This window comes from Lontra canadensis, unplaced genomic scaffold, assembly GCF_010015895.1.
Source record: "Lontra canadensis isolate GAN:19392208 unplaced genomic scaffold, GSC_riverotter_1.0 scaffold106, whole genome shotgun sequence".
Lineage (NCBI taxonomy): Eukaryota > Metazoa > Chordata > Mammalia > Carnivora > Mustelidae > Lontra > Lontra canadensis.
Window position 1 is genome coordinate 2,855,332 of NW_022631100.1, and position 19,593 is coordinate 2,874,924.

At 44.6% G+C, this 19,593-nt stretch overlaps 2 protein-coding genes across 5 annotated transcripts in view; both read right to left on the bottom strand.

Moving 5' to 3' along the window:
• Positions 1-1,865: 1,865 nt before the first annotated feature.
• Positions 1,866-19,593, bottom strand: part of SLC9C2 (solute carrier family 9 member C2 (putative)) — a 100,158-nt gene continuing 82,430 nt past the window's right edge. For all 4 annotated transcript variants that reach the window (XM_032838800.1, XM_032838802.1, XM_032838801.1 and 1 more), the window contains 6 exons: positions 15,434-15,601; positions 13,259-13,390; positions 6,724-6,909; positions 5,546-5,627; positions 3,499-3,554; positions 1,866-2,024 (listed from right to left, as the gene is read on the bottom strand). In XM_032838800.1, coding sequence (XP_032694691.1) covers positions 1,983-2,024; positions 3,499-3,554; positions 5,546-5,627; positions 6,724-6,909; positions 13,259-13,390; positions 15,434-15,601 — 666 coding nt within the window. In that variant the 3' untranslated portion in view covers positions 1,866-1,982. The remainder of the gene's footprint in view (positions 2,025-3,498; positions 3,555-5,545; positions 5,628-6,723; positions 6,910-13,258; positions 13,391-15,433; positions 15,602-19,593) is intronic.
• Positions 11,356-11,799, bottom strand: LOC116855793 (translationally-controlled tumor protein-like). The gene has a single exon (XM_032838810.1). The coding sequence runs from the start codon at positions 11,797-11,799 to the stop codon at positions 11,356-11,358; it is 444 nt and encodes a 147-aa protein (XP_032694701.1).

The following is a 19,593-nucleotide window of genomic DNA, read 5'->3' on the forward strand; positions in this document are numbered from 1 at the left end:
CCTTGAGTTTGTGACTCCCGCTGTGAAGAGCTATTAGTTGGATTACTAGGCTTAATCTTGAGAATAGGACGTCTGCGCTCTTCTGGAAAGGATACTAACTACTAACTAACTACCCTGAGCTCATGGTCTCTCAGACTTTCATTAGGCCATGCTAATAGGTCGTGAGTTTGGAGGTTGTCTCTTGCCTGTAGCCCTTTATATTTTTATTGAGTTTGATAATATAAAAGGTGATGCCTGGTACCAGGTGTTAGGATGGGTCATTCAGTCTTTAGTTTCCTTGAATTCTCCACATGTAAAATTCTAGTGATACCAGGAAGGTTAAGAATGGAGTGAAAATTCCCAAGTTACCCAATATCCTGAAGAATGCCATCTATAAGACCAGAAGACTGGTTTTCCTGCTTTTGCCTCTTCAAGTAATAGTATGTTTTGCCAGTTAAAATTCATCTTAAGGTGATATAGGTGTGGACACCTGACAGTGCTGGCCCAGGATGAGGTCCATTCCTGACAATAAGGCAAAAACCTCATAAAGAGAACTCCTTGCCCTCATTTTGCCAACCTGAGGCTCAAAGTCCCAGGCCCGACCTTGAGGGAAGAGGCTGCAGCCTAGCTTCACGGTAACCTCAAGCAGCTGCACCCGCGTGCCCTCCCCTGCCCCCATTTCCAGGCATGTTGTTACCTTAATAATAGAATAAGTCACATGGATGAAGGGTAAGGCATAGGGGAATATTGTCAGTACTACTCTAATAGCGTCATGGGATGACAGATGGCTTCACTTGGGGTGAACACAGCATAACGGTTAGAGAAGCTGAATCAGTAGGTTGTACACCTGAAACTAATGTAGCATGGTGTGTCAACATGGTTATAAAATGAGAAAAAGGAAGATGAAGCCTTTGTGGTTCAGTCATGGTGGCCGGGTTCCTGCATGTGTAGCCACATCCAGAATTTGCTGACGCTGGTCATCTGCACTGAAATAACTGCCCTAGTATGCGAGGTACCCAGAGGTTCTGAAAGGACCTACTTTCTCTCCCCTTTTCTTCTATTCTTACCTCTATCCTGGTTTTCCCTAAAGTTGAGAACGAATATCCTTTCAAAATCTTGTTAAAATGAAAAGGGATAACGGATTCCAGATAATAAACAACCAGGCCATAAAACTAAACTTTATTTGACTTTTAAAAAGAAATTGAAAAGTGATACCAAACAGTATTATGCAGTGTAAAATTGTTAATTTCTCCTGAACTTTGCTTTCACTAACTAAGATGGTAGAACATAGTTCTGTTTTTCAACATAGTTACTAAGTCGGGGAGGGAGGGAATAACTTCTCTGGAAAATGTTAGGGAGGCAATGACAGCATATCAAATTATAGGTCCCTATGCTTCAGTCTAATACCAATACTCCTAAGAACTTTTATTACTCTTGTAAATTGCTACAGCTCTTTGGTTTCGTTTGGTAGGCCTTGAATTAATTGCATTATGATCCTGACAAATTTTTGAACATCTCAGGTATGATGCAACTGCTTCAAATTAGAGCTTTTACAGCAGTCCATCAGTTTTTAAATAAATACAGCAGTTCACTGTTCCAGCAACTTCTAACTAATCTCCTTGCCAGGTAATCCTTCGGCACTTGGGCCAGGAGGTTAGCTCAGTCTTCACCCTAACTCTGCATATCACATCAGCAGCGTTAGTATTCTTTCCTAAAATGGGATCCACTTGCCAACAACACAAGAAACTCAAAAAGCAAAATATTAAGACAGCGTTTCAGGAGAAACGTTTTTAAGTATTAACTGCCATCAGAAAACTTAGAAGTTTCTATTTTATCATCTGGAACATTCCCTCTAAAAAATATTCTTTATTAAGGGCTTTGAGAGACATTTGCATCTCTAGATCATCAGACACCCTCTTGTGAAGAGATACTGTGTTAACTCAGCAAGAGTAGTCCAACAAAGGTGCACCTCGGGAAAAATGTCAGGTGAGTTGAATTCCCGGTTAACTTTGTGACTGATTCCAGGATAACTGGAAACCTCTTTCCTAAAGAAAATGAGAATTTTTGTTAAATAACGGGGCCCGGAAAAGACAGACAATGAGGAGTCAGTTAAGTCAATTACTTGACTCCCAATTAGGTTCCTATTTGTGAAAAAGTGCCCTTTTTAAGAAAGGAAAGGTGGACCCTAAGAAGGCTGCCTAAAAAGAACTAAGTTACTTTCTTAGGAACCATCCTCAGTCATACATTTGGTCAGTGCAACTTTCTTTCCCCCCAACAAATCACCCTATCACAGATGACTGTGCAGGCCCACAATTCTATTAAAAGGGTCTTAGGGTGACTGGTTGGGCCTACAATAGGTCACGGGACTTCTGAAACTGCATAGATGGCACATCATTTTCCCTTGGAAAGCATATTTATTTGGGGTGACTTCACAACTGGGAAAGAGAGGGTGCTGAAGGGCCCACCTGTGCATTTGCCTAGCACCCTAATGCCCTGTCAGTGCCGTCTTCACTCAGCTGCGTAGGCTTGGGCCCAAAGGAGCTGTGTTAGTGACCCTGACAGGAACCCCTCTAGTAACTAGCCTCGCAGGTCCCCCACTCCCCAGACTTCCCTCCACTCTGTCCTGGCCCCATATGACCAGCCCTCCCCTCTCTTACTCTACATGCTTTCCAGCACTTCTCAAGCTTTTCCAAATTGGCCCCGGTTGCTGAGGAAAGCAGGCAAAGATGTCAGGGTAAAACTAACGTGACTCTCCTAACAAAATGGTTTGAAGTCTCCTGGTTTATCTTAAAAATTCATGCAAATTTGTCACCCTACTGCATAATATGCTTGTTTTAATATAAAACATTTCAAGTAACCTAATGGTTAAATGAGTTTCCTCCCTTTAAAAGAGCATCAAGTAAAAGTGATCTTCTAGGAAGATTTCTGGAATCCGCCTGTGGTTCTAAATGTCCCGGGGATCCCCCCCCAAAGGGAGAGGCACAGGCATTCAGACACTAATGTCTAATCTTGCTCGTGGCCTGACCCTCCCCATCCCTAACGTGCCTGTAGGGGCGCCTGGGTGGCTCAGTCGGTTAAGTGTGGGCCCCTGGGTCCTGCGGTGGAGCCCCATGTTGATCTTCCTGCCTGCTTCTCCTCCTCCTCCCTGCATGTGCTCTTTCTCGCTACCTCTGTCACTGTCTCTCTCGGTCTCCAATAAATAAATAAAATCTAAAAAAAAAAAAGTGTCCCATAGATTCCACGATGGGGCCATCGTGGGAAGGAGGTCAAGAGGGAGGAAATTGGGACGGGGGACCTGGGGCAAAAATCACATCTTTCAAAAAAATTCCATCATTTTAATTGTTAAATAATTCAGATGTGCTTTATCCCAATTTTTTCGGTCAGTGAGCTGCCACTAAGGGTCTCTCTTCTCACCCCCGTACCACCCATATTTTGCTACTTGGCTTCACAGCTCCTTGCAGCTAGGTAGTTTACTATTCACGGTAAAAAAAAATCTAATCCAAGTGTCAAGTTTATTACCTCGTTTTTTCTCTTCCAATTATTTTCTCTCTGAGTCATTCGAAGACCAGTGTTGACTGAACCCGTCCGGATACATGCATCAGACAGAAAAACTGAGTTAGGGGTTTAAGAGTAAAAGTAGCAGAAGACTATTCTGAAATATCAATTTGCTTTCTCCCAGTAGGTCTCCTATTTCCCTTCTCCCCTCTCATCTGGGCTCTAGCATCTTTCCTCAGGGAGGTTTGCTATTAGGCTCCCAAAAGCCCCAGTCACGGGCTGGCAAACTCAAATGAGAACAGGCAGGTCACACAGACAAGGCAGTGGGCTGTATCTAAGACAAGAGGGCAGGGTGTGGACTGTGGCCAACTGCACAGCATGTTTTTCCCCTATGCTCAGCTCCACGTGTTGGCACATATAGGAACAAGGACCCAGTGTTGGCATGCTTTGAGTTTTTCAAGAAAAGCTCAAAATCTGGATTTTTTTCTTACATGTGGAATGTTTAAATGCTCCTACTTTGCAACTTAAAAATTTGCAGACAAAGCATGTGGGCGGATCATACACACCCAGTCCTTGAGCCTATACCGTGTGTGACTTTTGCCCCAAATTCACTGGCAAATACAGAGTGATAGAGGACCATCCATCTAAAACTGGTAGATTGCAGGGAGCCTGAAGAAGGAGAGAGGCCTACAGGCCCAGGACCAGAGGGGACCTGTGTCCTGCTTTCTGGCAGTGCTAAGATCTCTGACTCAGCAGCCCGCAGGGTGCCCCAATGGGGTTGACACTAGGCCCTGAGCTCCAAGCCCTGCCATAGACCCCGCTGCCCCAAGAGAGCTGTGGAAGGTGCAGAGTGGGTGGAGTCAGGATTCTTTCAGTGTTCACCGGCTTGAAGAGAAGCTCCCCCAAATCAGATGCTACGCATGACCCCAGAACAGAGCCTAGAGAGTAAGCTGCAGCACGTCTGAGGTTGAATTTGCTTTTCTCAGGGAGAAGTGGAATTACTTATTGAATGTCTTTCCTCCTCACAAAGGCAGAGACATAGTTTGGCCTGCTCCCCATCTAGCGCTGGGCATGGAGCCCAGCACACAGTGCGGCTGCATTTTATAAGAATTGTGCAAATGAGGGCGCCTGGGTGGCTCAGTGGGTTAAGCCGCTGCCTTCGGCTCAGATCATGATCTCGGGATCCTGGGATCAAGCCCCACATCAGGCTCTCTGCTCAGCAGGGAGCCTGCTTCCTCCTCTCTCTCTCTGCCTGCCTCTCTGCCTACTGATAATCTCTGTCTGTCAAATAAATAAATAAAATCTTAAAAAAAATTTTTTTAAATCATGTAAACCCAACCCTCCCACCCCTGGAATTAACAATTTACGGAGAATTGCATAACATCTAAGTTGGCCGATCACATGAATTGGAAATGCCAGGATGGTGCCCATTGGAGAAGCATGCTAAAGCTGACTGTTTTTGAGCTAGGGCACTTGGGGAGATGACAACACGGCTTGGCAGAGCAGGGATACTGAGCATGAAATGAAAGAAGGGAATGCGTGTTCTCTAGAGCAAGTCCTTCCTACCTCATCCTCTCGGTGCGCTGCTTGGCACGGTGAGATGTGTCGTGGGGCACTAAGACACATTTAGAGACTGTCATTACTGAGTAATGTATCAAAGTGCCCCTCGGGCAAGACAATATTCAAAGAGCACAGGTGGGGTTCCATATTCCCTTTGGTTGTTGGGATCACACCAGCTCTCCACACCAGGGCCCACTGTGAGAGGATCTCTGCCCTCCCCGCTCTTGCTCTGCACTTTGTGATTCCAGCCTGCCAGGACCACGACAGGGTACAACAGAGACGCTCCTCTCTACCAGCACAAGTGTGAAGGAAGGGATGTGAGAGAGAAAGGAGCCACCTGGATTTCAGGGTCTGGAAGACGCTGGTAGATGGCCTCCCAGAAGCAATATGGCAGCCAGGGTGGGCCTAAGCATGGGTACTGACAACAAACCCACACAGTACCCTCAAGTCATTTTCTTAGCATTAAGAGAATGTTGCATGGTTTTCCCATCACTAACGGGCTGCTCCTTACCCATGACTTTGGAGTCGGTATTTTTGGTAGGCTCGAACGCTTGCACAACCAGCAGCTTGCTTAAATCAGAAGTTCCCTGAACCTAAGAGGGAAAATTTGAAATCAGTCAGAAAAGTACCCTTTGATGGTGACGCTGCCTCATTCCTAATGTTTTCAAACAATGTAGGAAATAAGATGAAACCCAGAACTGGGCTTCTAGCCTAAGATCTGTGTCTTTCTTATTTCAATCCCCTTGAATGTTGTTTCAAGAAGTCTTGGACTAGAAAATTACCTTTTGCATCTGTACAGACTTCAGAAAGGAACCTTTTCCACTTTACTTGTAACCAGACTGGACATTCCCAATTTGGAAAACAGGGAGTCCCCAAAACCCACAAGTTTACTTGTACCCCTACACTGATGTTCAAGGGCTCTGGGCCCAGACTTCCCAGGCGGGAGAACTGTCTTCTTTTTTAGAACTTTCGCCCTGTGTCTCTCACCAACATCTACCCTCCAGGAAGGCAGATAGAGTACAAGTAACAATTACAACTCTCATCTCTAGACACCAGATACTGTCTCCCCGGATCCTCACAAGAACCTTACCAGACGGTTGCTGTTGTTGGCCTCATTGCACTAATGGGCAACCGAGGGTCAGAAGGCAGCTAGCCTTTGCTCACACACCATGGGCACAGAGGTCGGGCTTTTAACACAAGTAGGCCTGATTCCAAGCCCTGGTGTCTTAAACCAAACTGTGAGCATTGCTCCTGCTGTTCCTGGCCTCACCCGCACCCCTAGCTTCAAAGCTAAAGAGATTTTCATTTTCTACTAGAAAAGCATTTAGATTTACCGTCATCCTCTGAATTACTGAGAGATACAAAGATAGGAAGGCTACAAAAGGGACAAATGCACCCCTGTTCCCCAGGAGGCACAGCCCCACTCCAAGGCAAAAGGCTTGGCAAGCAGAGGGCAGGTGGGTTCTGGGCCCCTGAGCCCCCTGCGTCTCACTGCTATGTTGGGCACACGCTGCTTAATGGTACCGAAGCCCTGGGCATGTGTTGACTGTTTCGTTAAAGGTGCTGGGAACTGCGGGGTCCTTCTTGGTTACATTTCTTTTTAAGGTGGTCAGTTGAGTTTTCAAGTCACTTATGGAAAGCATGGAAAGCATGGAAAGCAAATGACTCTTTAGAAATAACTGTCCTTACCTGCTCACAGGTTTTAGGCAAAATGCAAGGTGCAAGATATGGTACCTCTGTCTTAGTATCAATGACACTGCCGTACACAATAATGACGAATTTCATAGTCACGTTATCAATAGTCATTTCATTATAGCTAGATAAAGTCTCCACGTATGCCAGATTGAAAGCCACACACTTCTGAAAGTCCAAGTCCTACGATAAAATTACATTTTTTTCTATAAATCATGCAAATGACCCATGGAATCAAGAAGAAGGCACATTCACTGATTGAGCTGAGTTCTTTGTGGGTGTCAAAAGGCATTTAGACTCTAGGACCAACAGACAGAATATATTTAGAATTCAGAATGATCTCAGACAAGATTATGAACTCAAGAGGTTTTTGGTTGCTTCTCCTAGTGGCCCTGGTTATGGATGCGCAGCCTGATTTCCAGGTTTGCCGGAGCTCTCAGTCAGCATCATCAGGTGGTCAGCCATACCTTGTGGATTTGGTTTTACCTGGCAGTAAGCAAACACTCCCTGGGCAAGTAGCAAACAATAGCAAAAAGCCAAAACGAAACAAAGCAACACACTTTTGAGTCATACTTCAAAGCTCAGAATAACAGTCTTCAGAGGAGGAAGGAGGCAGTTATGTATGGGTTGAATTGTGTCCCCCCACCCCGCCACCCAAAAAAAATTCGTATGTTGATGTTCTGAGCCTGGGTACATTAGAATGTGACTTTATTTGGAAATAGGGTCATTGCAGACAAAATTGTTGAAGTTAAGATGAGGTCATACCAGATTAGGGTAGGCAAATATTCTAATATGACTTTAGTCCTTATAAAAAGGGGAAGAGGTGCCTGGGTGGCTCAGTCGGTTAAGCATCTGACTCTTGATTTCAGCTCAGGTCATGATCTTTGGGTCAGGAGATTGAGCCCCGTGTGGGGCTCCACGTTCAGTGGGCTGTTGGCTTCCCCTCTGTGCCCCTCCTCTGCTTGTGCTCTAGTGTGTTCTCTCTCTCTCAAATAAATAAATAGGGGAGATTTGGGGGCACCTGTCTGGGACAGTCGGTAGAGCACAGGACTCTCGATCTCAGGGTCATGAGTTCAAGTTCCACACTGGGCACAGAGCTTCTTTAAAAATGGGGAAGTGGGGCGCCTGGTTGGCTCAGTGGGTTAAGCCTCTGCCTTCAGCTCAGGTCATGATCTCAGGGTCCTGGGATCGAGCCCTGCATCGGGCTCTCTGCTCAAGAGGGAACCTGCTTCTCTGTCTCTCTCTCTGCCTGCCTCTCTGCCTACTTGTGATCTCTATCTGTCAAATAAATAAATAAGATCCTTAAAAAATAAAAACAAAAATGGGGAAGTGAGGGTTGCATGGGTAGCTCAATCAGTTAAGCATCTGCCTTCAGCTCAGGTCATGATCCCAGAGTCCCGAGAGTCCTGCATCAGACTCCTTGCTCAGCAGGGAGCCTGCTTCTCCCTCTGCCTGCTGCTCCCCCTGCTTGGGTTCTCTCTCTCACCTTTCTCCCTGACAAATAAGTCAATAAAATCTTTCAAAAAAAGGTGGAGGAGAGATTTGGACACAGACACACATACAGGGAGAACTCTGTGTGGGATGAAAACGGTCATCTGCCAGTCGAGGAAGTGGCCTGGACCAGATTCCCTCCTTCATTGCTCTTAGTGGGAACCAACCCTGCTGACCACTTGATTTCCTGCCTCGAGAATTATGAGACAATACATTTCTTTTTTTTTTTTAAGATTTTATTTATTTATTTGATATACAGAGATCACAAGTAGGCAGAGAGGCAGGCAGAGAGAGAAAGGGAGAAGCAGACTCCCCACTGAGCAGAGAGCCTGATGCGGGGCTTGATCCCAGGACCCTGAGATCATGACCTGAGCTGAAGGCAGAGGCTTTAACCCACTGAGCCACCCAGGCACCCTGAGACAATACATTTCTGTGGTTTAAGCCACAACTAAGGTTGTGGTACTCTGTTCCAGCAGCTCCAGCAAAGAGTACAGGCGCTTAGAGGTCAGTCCTGTGGTAGGAATCTCCTGGATAGTGCCCTCGCTCTGAACATCTCCATGCACAGCTATAGGACACGGCCCTCGGACCTGGGTCCTTAATGGGCAAAGTGAACACAACTGCTGAGAACACCAGCTCCGCTTGCATGAAAAGCACAAGATAACTAAAAATACTTAAAATTTTGGAAGGAGAAAAATCTAAAAAAAGAAAAAAAAGCTATTTTGATTTTTAAATGCATGTAAATTTTGTGGTTTAGAGGAAGGGTTGCAGTATAAACTCATCAGTGGTTCTAATCCCCTTTTTTAGGGGTTCTAAAAAGTTTTAATTGGCTACTTCTTTGATGGGAAAGACTAGAAGGAAATAAGCCAAAGTGTTAAATAGAGATTCTCTATCTGCCTTCAGCTCAGGTCATGATCTCAGGGTCCTGGGATTGAGTCCCAGGGTCAGACTCCCTGCTCAGTGGGGAGCCTGCTTCACTTTCCCCTGCCCCTCCCCCAACCAGTGTGCATGTGCACTTTCTCTCCTTCTCTCTCGAAGAAATAAAATCTTTTTTAAAAATGAAAGGGCATTCACCTTATTACTGAGTCAAATCTGACTCCATACAGTTTTGACCTGTTGGTTCTAATTCTCTCCCCTGGAGTTTCTCACTACACTCATACTAGACATACTGAGTGTGTCCTACTTCTCAGCAAGAGGCGAAACAAAGAGAAGAATCTAGATCTTTGACCGTTCTGCTAAATTTTTTCTGAAAATTATTGCCACGTAGTGAAAGAAACACGACTTCCTCAGTACACCATGCGTTTTTTAAGACAATGTTTTTAGAGAGGTTTTAGGTTCACAGCGAAAGTGAGAGGAAGGTACAGAGGTTTCCCGTAGATTCCATCCCCCATGCGGAGCCTCTCCCATTATCAGCATGGTGCTCTACTTACTGCAGGTGATGAGCCTATAGTGACTCGTCACAATCACCCAAAGCCCGTAGCTTATTTAGGATTTACTCTTGGTGTTGTCAATTTTATGCGTAGATGTGTAATGACGTGTATCCATTGTTACAGCATGACGTAGAGCGGTTTCACCGTCCGAAAGTCCTCTGTGCTCCCTCTCTTCATTCCTTCTGCCCCAACCACTGATCTTTTTATTGTGTCCATAGTTTTGCCTTTTCCAGATGCCCTCTTGTTGGAATCCTACAGTATGGAGCCTTTTCAGATTGGCTTCTTTCATTTCGGAATATCCAGTTAAGTTTTTTTTTCATGTCTTTTCATGGCTTGATAGTTCATTTCTTTTTAGCCCTGAATCGTATTCCATTGTCTGGATGGGCCACAGTTTATTTATCCATTTGTCTACTAGAGGACATCTTTGTTGGTAGTTTCCAAGTTTTGGCAATTCTGAATAAAACCACTAAAATATCTGTGCCCAAATTTTGGCATGAACCTAAGTTTTCAACTTTTTTTTTAAAAGATTGTATTTATTTATTTGAGAGAGGGAAACAGCACAAGCAGGGGAAGGGAGGGGATGAGAGAGACACAGACTCCCTATTGCATAGACAGCCCAACCAGGGGTCAATCCCAGGACCCTGAGATCATGACCTGAATGGAAGGCAGACGCTTAACCACTTAACCGACTGAGCCACCCGGGCACCCCAAGTTTTCAACTTCTTCGGATACATCTCAAGGATATGGATTACTGGATTATATATGGTAAGAGTATGTTCAGTTTTCTAAGAAACCTCCAAACTTTCTGAAGTGGCTGCACCATTTTGCATTCCTACTAGCAATGAATGAGAGCTCTCTGGCTGCTTCACATCCTCACCAGCATTTGGGGTTGTCAGTGTTCCAAATGTTGGCTGTTCTAATAGGTGCGTAATGGGATCACATGTGGTTAGATTTTTCTGAAGATATGTGACTATAGAACATGCTTATTTGCCATCTATGTATCTCCTTTTTTTTTTTTTTAAGATTTTATTTATTTATTTATTTGACAAAGATCACAAGTAGGCAGAGAGGCAGGCAAAGAGAGGGGAGGAAGCAGGCTCCCTGCTGAGCAGAGAGCCCATGTGGGGCTCAACCCCAGGACCCTGGGATCATGACCTGAGCCAAAGGCAGAGGCCTTAACCGACAGAGCCACCCAGGCACCCCTTTTTGCCATCTATGTATCTTCTTTGGTGAGATGTCTGTTAAGATCTTTGGCCCTTGGGGTGCCTGGGTGGCTCAGTGGATGGCTCAGGTCATGATCCCAGGATCCTGGGATCGAGCCCCACATGGGCTCTCTGCTCAGCAGGGAGTATGCTTCCTCCTCTCTCTCTGCCTGCCTCCCTGACTACTTGCCATCTGTGTCTGTCAAAAAAATAAATAAAATCTTTGAAAAAAAAAAAAGATCTTTGGCTCCCCCTTTTTTTGGTTTAAATGCATTTTATTTTTAGACAACCTATATAACACCTTGTTTTTGTTTTTTTTCTTAAAAACAATGCCTCTGCCCCAAATAAGTCATGGTCAAAATAAATGAAGAGCTCAAGATGACATTAGTCCCATTTGTCTAAGTCCTGGTGTTCTATGGGTGAAGGGCAGCCGTCAGTTATGACAAGGTGATACACCCAAAGTAACAACCAACATTTTTTCATTTCTGAACCATCCTTAAAGAAAATAATTATTTGGGGTCACAGCAGATTCCAGTCCAGTTTTCACCAATAAAGAACTGGTCATTTATGAAACTAGCGCGGACGTGCTTGATTTGCTCTGCAGCTCCTGTCATAAAAGGATTTATTCTTTCTGGCTTCTCTTCTTCAAGTTTGCCTTTGACTGATTTCAGGCAATCATTGATGTACTTCTTGTAGGCTTCTTCTGTGAAGCTGGTTTCCAGCAAGTGATGGTTCATGACAATATCAACAACGATGGCTGTGCTTTCAGCACCTTCACCCTCCGGGCCTTCAGCAGAGGCATTTCCACTGATGAGCAAGTCATCAGTGGTACCCTCTGTCCTGCTGGCCATCTTTTCCTCCACTTCCAGGCACAGTCCGTCCCTGATGTCCCGGATCTTGTAGATGTTGGAGAATATCTCATCATGGTTGATGAATTTCCAGTAGACGATCATGATGATGGCTGGAGAGAGATATCAGGGGCACTAGCTCAGTAGGAATCAGGAGCTCTGAGAGAGCTCCACGCAGCTGGAAGGGCACTTGGGGGTGGGGCAGGTGGAATCCTGGCCCATTTTTTAATTGGGTGGTTTGTTTTCCTATTGTTAAGTTTTAAGAGCTCTTTGTATATTTTGGATAACAGTCCTTTACCAGATGTGTCTTTTGCAAATATGGTCTCCTACTCTGTGACTTGTCTCCTCATTCTCTTGAGACATGCTAATTTTTTAACCCAACATTCATATCCAGTCTCTCAATGCAATGAATATTGTTGAACTCCAGGTCTGTTACTTCTCCAGTTCCTAACTTATAATAGGGGCTCAAATAATTATTAAATGGGATATAAATATGGATGGTAAATTATGCCAACCTAAGAACAGACTTGAGCTACATTTTTTTTAGAAAGTTCATAAGAGTTTCAGTCACCCCAATTAAGATTTTGAAAAGGCACAAGCTTTATATTAACATAGGTAGAGTAGACTATAATAAACATGTCCCCAGCCCTCACTCAGGTTGTGGAAACAGCCAATACCCCCCACCCCCCACCCCCCACCCTGCAAAGAGGAAACTCAGTTGGCATCTGGGCCTACACCAAAATCCTGGGGATTTTGAGCTTGAAAGCCAAAGTCATTATGTTTCTGCGTCTTAGTGAAAAGGGATCATTATTTCCTTTGGAAACCGGCTATTCCTCTTGTAATTCCTATTGACAGAATTTAGACATGGTGGTCCTCATCATTGGATACACATTAAAAACATCCAGGGGGCTCCTGGGGGCACCCAGGTGGCTCAGTTGGTTAAGCAGCTGCCTTTGACTCGGGTCATGACCCTGGAATCCTGGCATTGAGTCCTGGGATCAAGTCCTGGGATCGATCCCCACATGAGGCTCCCTGCTCAGTGGGGAGTCTGCTTCTCCCTCTCGCTCTCCCTCTGCCCCTCCTCTTGCTCATGTTCTTTCTCTCTCTCCTCAAATAAATAAATAAATAAATCTTTTTTAAAAAATGCCAAAGCCCAGACACACACACAAAATGACAATGAATAAACACCAAACTTCATCAATTCATTCTGATTAATACTAATTTGGTTCCCAGGAATCTACTTATTTAATATTTGCTGAATTTACTCTTTTTTTTTAAAGGTATGACTTCAGGTAGCCTGGAAAATTAGCTGTGACAAGAGGATTGAAGATCTGCAGGAAGCAGGACAAGAGTGGTTAAAATTCTAGAATCCCATTTTATTTTATTTTATTTTATTTTATTTAAGTAATCTCTACACCCAATGTGGGGCTCAAATCCACAACCCCAAGATTAAGAGTCACATGCTCTTCTGACCGAGCAAGCCAGGTTCTCTGTCTCAAAAATATGAAATGAATTTTGTAAAAAGTAAATAAAAGTTCATTCATACATTAATCATTTAACTTACCTCATCAGTGAGACTTGATTCAAAATACTGATAGGCAATACTGAGCGCAAGCTTTAGCCATATTTTATATTCCAAGGATGGCCAGAAGACATCAAAACCTTCATACAAATCTTCCAGGGAGATAAAGCAAGCCTAAAACCACAAGATATCAAACAACAAACTTGATTCAGAACTAAATTACAAGGCCATCAGAAAACAAAGTGCCTGTAAGACTTAATCCTCCCCTAGTACTATCAAATATGGTTCAATTCTGATACTCCGCCATTTAAAAGCATTGCATTATGGAGAAATTGTTTTAATAAAATTTACAGTTTGAATAAAGCGTACACTTAGTAATGGCCAGAAAATTTATACCAGTCAATAGCTATGTGTTGGAGGCCATGGCACGGTTAGAGTTGAGGATCAAACCAGGCCCTGACTTGTGTCTCCTTCAAAGTCCGAACACCTTGACAAGGTTAAAGACGGGAAAGTTGAGTAACACCGAGAAAGGGTCTGTGCTTTGTGTCGTGCGCTCGCCTACGTGACTTCCCACACCCTCTCCCTAAAGAAGGCTACAGTGGTCAGGGTCATGAATTCTTAGTTGGTCCTTGTTGTTCCTGTACCTCCCATAACCCACTCCCTGGTTGACTGTCTTGCTAATGGCTTTAGCCGAGACTACCTGGCATCACAAGGTTTGCTTGTAGTTAATGTAAACTTGTTGTCATCTGACTAGGTACTGATGTATTACTCCTTCTATTGTGGTCTGCCTTATAAATGCTTATAAGATGTAGAATAAAATCAGCACTGTTGGACATCCTCCTCAGTGTCCCTCCTGCCCCCATCTCTTTGTCTCTTAATTTCTTTTCACCATCCTCTTACCCTCATGTTCCCTGGTTGATTTGTCGCGCCGGCCGCAGCAGCTATGATACAGGACAAGGTATGATTCACAAACTAAACCAATAAACTTATTTTTATTGTCACAGTAGGTGAAGTAGGCTCAAAAGTGGGCTTTAGCTGCCTCGGCTTTGACCTCCAACTTTCCAGTTGGGTTTTGCTTTTCAGCTTGTCTCTTGGCTTGGGCAGAAGACCCTGAGGGCAAAGCATCCCTGGACGGGAAGGACACCATCTCTGCAAACAGCCAGGACTGCCTCAAGCCAGCAAGACCCTGCCAGTGACCCCATGATAGTGAGTTATTTGACTTTCACTGCCCACCTGCATGTTCCCACCTTGGCCCCACATTTTCCTTACTTCCTAAACTTGGAAGTATTTTCAGCACGTTGGAGAGTCTTTGAGCTTCTCATTCGCTGTGTCCCCAGTATTGACATCACTGAAATAAATTCCTGTCTTGTTTCACCACCAATAGTGTCTCTGCCATTGGATTGTGTCAGGTGTGAGTGGCCAAACCTGGTCTGTTGGGAAGCCCCGGAGCCAGTGCTCTCGGACCCCTGTGTGCCGGTAACAGGCTGATTCACAGTATTCATTTCCAGAGGTCAACTTCCTTGAATAAGGAAGACTGCTCCTCCAGAATTTAAGCTACATGAACTTAAATTGACTTCAGCTCAGCCCTGTGACTCAATTATGCCTCCTGTCCTCTTCCGGAAATGAAACGGTATGAAACTGACAAAGCGACATTGCCTTCTGTCCCACGCAACCCTAAGACTCTGGACCCTGCTGGATTGCGTGTAAAAGTCCCCAGAGCTGGAGAATTCCTTGTAAGCAGCAACTCTGGCTCATTTCTGTTTGAATCCCCCACATGTCGTGGAATATCAGGCCATTTATTTGGTGAATAGATAACTTCTTACTTAAGCGAGTGAGAAATGGAAGAAAGGGAGTTTAAAAACAAGTGTTCTTTAAAAACACTGCTCCCAGAACGTGGTGGTCCTTCACTGGGTGTCTATCCATGCCAGGATCTTCACTTAGAAATTTCCCTCCTCTTCATATTGCCCAAAGTTAGACATCCTCTCTTTTAATAAACAAGGACATTAAGACACAAAGAGGTTAAAATAGCTCTCTAGGTCCCACAGCCAAGATGTGAGACACCAAATCTTTGCTCAGCTAGTCCACGGGACTTCACAATGTCTGGCTGGGCGGATTGTGTAAGGTATCAGAACCCAGAGGAAGAAAAGATTGCTGGCATTCATTATGTACTTCAGAAAGAATTAATAGCCCACAATATAGACAGAACCAGGTTCTTACCTGTAAAATAGTTTCACAGATTACTGTGTATTCGATTTCACGCTTAAGCAGACAGCTCAGCTCTCCAATTATGTCCCCACTGGTACAGTATTCTGTGAACATGGTTTTGGACCCTCTATCAGACCTTAGGCTACTGTCTATTCCGAAGGTAGGAGGTAAACTATGCAACTGCAAAAGGGAAATACAAAATTAAAAATCCTTGATCAAATCGTGGGAGCTCCCACTGTTTGCTGCAATTACTAATGATGGAGGGAAAAGATTCTTTATGAAGGCCTTCAGGTGTGAAAAAGGTATTAAGTCTTCCCCCTAAAGTCACAGTTTCTTTCACATTTCAATTCTCCAAGGGAAGGATTGTTTCCAATCTTCATCTTTATAGATGACCCCATTTACAACACTTCTACTTACTCGTACCTTCCTTCTATAAAAATCCCACCAAAAGTACTGATTGCAGTCTGCAACCAGTGCAGTCATCCACTCTGAGTCTCTTAGCTGGGGTTTTAGAATACAGGTGAGGTTAGGTGGGGGTGCGGTCAGGAGCCGACGACCAAGAAGGAACTCTTGAGATGTCTTTGGTGCAAAATGGTGGTTTTATTAAAGCACAGGGATAGGACCTGTGGGCAGAAAGAGCCGCTGCATGGGGCTGTGCAGGGTGACTGATAATATACTGTCGGGTTGGAGGGGTAAGGAAAAGGAAGGTTTCAAAAGGGTTTTCATATGTTAAAGAAAACTCCCTGGATTACTTGCCATTGTCAAGTTAAAGTTGTTTTTCCCTCTAGCAAGGCGTTATGATTCATCTCAATATTAAGTCTGAAGCTTCTACTCTGCCTGCCTCAAGTATTTGTCAATGAGCTGCAGGTTTTAAGGACGTTTAATTGTATCTACATTTCCTTCGGGAAGCTGGGCTATTGATAGAAATGCTTTATTCTTGTAGATTGCTAAAATATTTGTAAACCGAGGGAGACTCAGGTCTTGCAGGATTATGATCTCTAGCAGTTAACTATTTGTTTTTCCTTTCCTAAGCTTTAGGGCAGCCAGAAGTGCAGGAGGAATGTCACATATGTCCCATGGTGGAGGGTTGTGGGGTGTCAGCTTCTGCTTTGTCCTCAACTTGCCTTCTGTTCCCTCATCATTATTAGAAATTCTTATCATAATGGGCCAGTGCCTGGGGTGGAAGAAGACCTTTGATTTTATGGATGCAGAAATCAGATGCCAGAAATTAATACTCCTCCAAACCAAGCCATGATTTCCATCAACTTTGTCACCCTTTAAAATGCTTAAGAATAGGGGCACCTGGGTAGCTCAGTCGTTAAGCATCTGCCTTGGACTCAGGTCATCATCCCAGGGCCCTGGGATCCAGCCCCACATTGAGCTCCACATCGGGCTCCCTGCTCAGCGGGAGGCCTGCTTCTCCCTCTCCTGCTCCCCCTGTTTGTGTTCCCTCTCTCACTGTGTCTCTCTCTGTCAAATAAATAAAAATCTTTAAAAATAAATAAATAAATAAAAAATCCTCAAAAGTAATTTCCATGGTAGTGGGCAGGGTGCCTGGCTGGCTCAGTCCATAGAGCCTGTAACTCTTGATCTCGGGGTCCTGAGTTTGAGCCCCATGTTGGTGGTAAAGATTGCAAAAATAATTTCCATGGGCCATCGACAGAAAAAGTTTTTAGGGTGAATAAAGTATGACTGAATCACTTCAGGAAGAGAATGTATAGGCATGGATGGGGAAATAAGAACGCTATCAGATTTCAGGAGGAAGCTGCTGGAATCAACCAGGATTACAGAATTTTTCAGAAAGTTTAGCTGTAAACATCTAAGAGGAAGGCTATTGTTCAGGACACAAGAAACAGGGAACAAAGGGTCACTGAAGAAGTTGCTGTGAAACCGCCCCCTGCCAGTGATTACCCTGAGATATTCAGAGGCATTCATGCTTCCAAAGGGCTTTGACATTTTTCTAATTTGATTTTGAATGCAGTTCAAAGACTGTGAGTAATGAACAATGTCTCTGCTTTTTACAAACGAAGAAAAGAAGATAATATCTACTAGCAGAAGTTAAAGAAGTCCTTCCAAGATTCCTGTCTCTTTGTTATTCAATCCAACATTAATCTAGGTGTCCTGGGGGAAGGGACTTTGCAGATGCAATGAAGGTCATTAATCAACAGACTTGGGAGAGACCGCTCTGGATAATCCCGGTGGGCCAAAGGAATCAGTCACAAGAGCCCTCAAAGGCAGAAAAGGAAGTAGAGTCAGTCAGAGAGAGGGAGCATCAAGAGAGGGATTGGCAGTACTTCCGGCTCTGGGATGGTGCCGCCTGCAGGGATGGTGCAGCAGACGGTCGGTCTGATTCTTGATGCTTGGCGTGAAATTAAGCTTTGTTTGACCTTCGCTTTGTATCAGTCTTGCTCCTTTAATCACGGACTCATTATTGGGGTACCCATTTTGGGGGGGACCTAACAGTCACCAAAAGCCTCCTTTTGTTTAAGTAAAGGTTGTAATTTCAGTCCTCATTCTATTTGACCTGGGTAAGGATCTGACATTGCAGTCTATCCCCTCATTCTTTTTTTTTTTAAAGAATTTATTTATTTATTTGACAGAGAGGGATCACAAGTAGGCAGAGAGAGAGAGAGAGGGAAGCAGGCTCCCTGCTGGGCAGAGAGCCCAATACGGGACTCGATCCTAGGACCCTGGGAGCTGGAGATAGGTCCAAGCTGACATCCTGCAAAGAAGCAGGGACGTCTGTCCTATAGCCATAAGGAACTAGATTCTATCAACAACCTCAAAGAATCTGGCAATGGGTTCTGCCCTCGGAGCTTCCAGAAGGGAACGCTACCTTGCCAACCCTCTGATATTGGCCTTGTGACACTCAAGCAGAGAAAGCAGGACTGCTGAACTAAGAACTCCGAGAAACCAATCTAAGCCACTAGATGTATGCTGCGTTGCTACAGCATCAGTTGAACACCAACATGACATCTGCAGCCGGAATACTGTTGGACTTACTCCTGAAGAAGAATTAACTAGGTCAGTCATTGCAGGAAGATTCCCCAAAGGGAAATGTATGTTGCAGCTTCTAAAAGTTCGAGTTGACATATCTAAAAAAATACGGGTAGCAGTGTATTTTTTATTCTAAAGGGAGCATAGCACAAGGATTCTACTGGAAGCAGCATAAAATAATGTCTGAGTACATGGATACTGAGGCCAACTCCATGGGTTCAAAGCCCTTCTTGACCTTTTACTGTGTGCCCTTGGGAGACAAGTGAGTTAATTTGTCTGTGCACCAGTTTTCCCATGTGAAAAATAAGGCTATTATAAGGATTAAATGTCGTAATATATTGCCATTTTGACCACCCTTTACAAAATTACAACTAACCGGGGCACCTGGGTGGCTCGGTGGGTTAAAGCCTCTGCCTTTGGCTCAGGTCGTGAGCCCAGAGTCCTGGGATAGAGCCCTGAATCTGGCTCTCTGCTTGGCAGGGAGCCTGCTTCTCCCTCTCTCTCTCTGCCTGCCTCTCTGCCTACTTGTGATCTCTGTCTGTCAAATAAATAAATAAAATCTTTAAAAAAAAATTACAACTAACCTCTTCAGTTGTCAATCACGTCTAATGTAAGGGCCTACTTAGCCAGAGCGATTTCATCTTGGTTAAACAGGGATTTTGTTGTTTATGCAGTAAAACTTAAACCGACCCTTTCCCCCCTCCCCCAACTTACTTAAAAGCAAGTCCGGGAAACCAGTAAAATATGGTCAACCAGTCCCTTATAACAGAGCCCTAAAACAAGGGTGGGTCAGGTCAGGTGGAGGTAACAGAGCCCGGATGCAGGGATGAGTCGGGCCAGGTGGAGACATCCAATCAGTGGAGCACGCATACTGTCTCCCTAGCTACCAAGGAGTGTAGGCCCCGCCTTTTGGGTGCCTTTTAGGCGCCAATTCTGACTAAGGTGATAGGCTAGTTCAAATAGCTAGTATGGGGTGAGTTGTAGTTCAATTGACCACCCGGGTGTGACCTAGCATGACTGTGCAGCTTTCTCTGTGTGTTGCAATCTCATTGGCCACCTGTGTGTGGCCGGGCCCAACCACATGGCCTTTGCTCTATAAAAGTTAGTCTGTGAGGCTGGGAGTGGCTCCCTCTCTCTGTAAGAGGTGGTGCCAATGGTCAGTTTGATTCTCAATG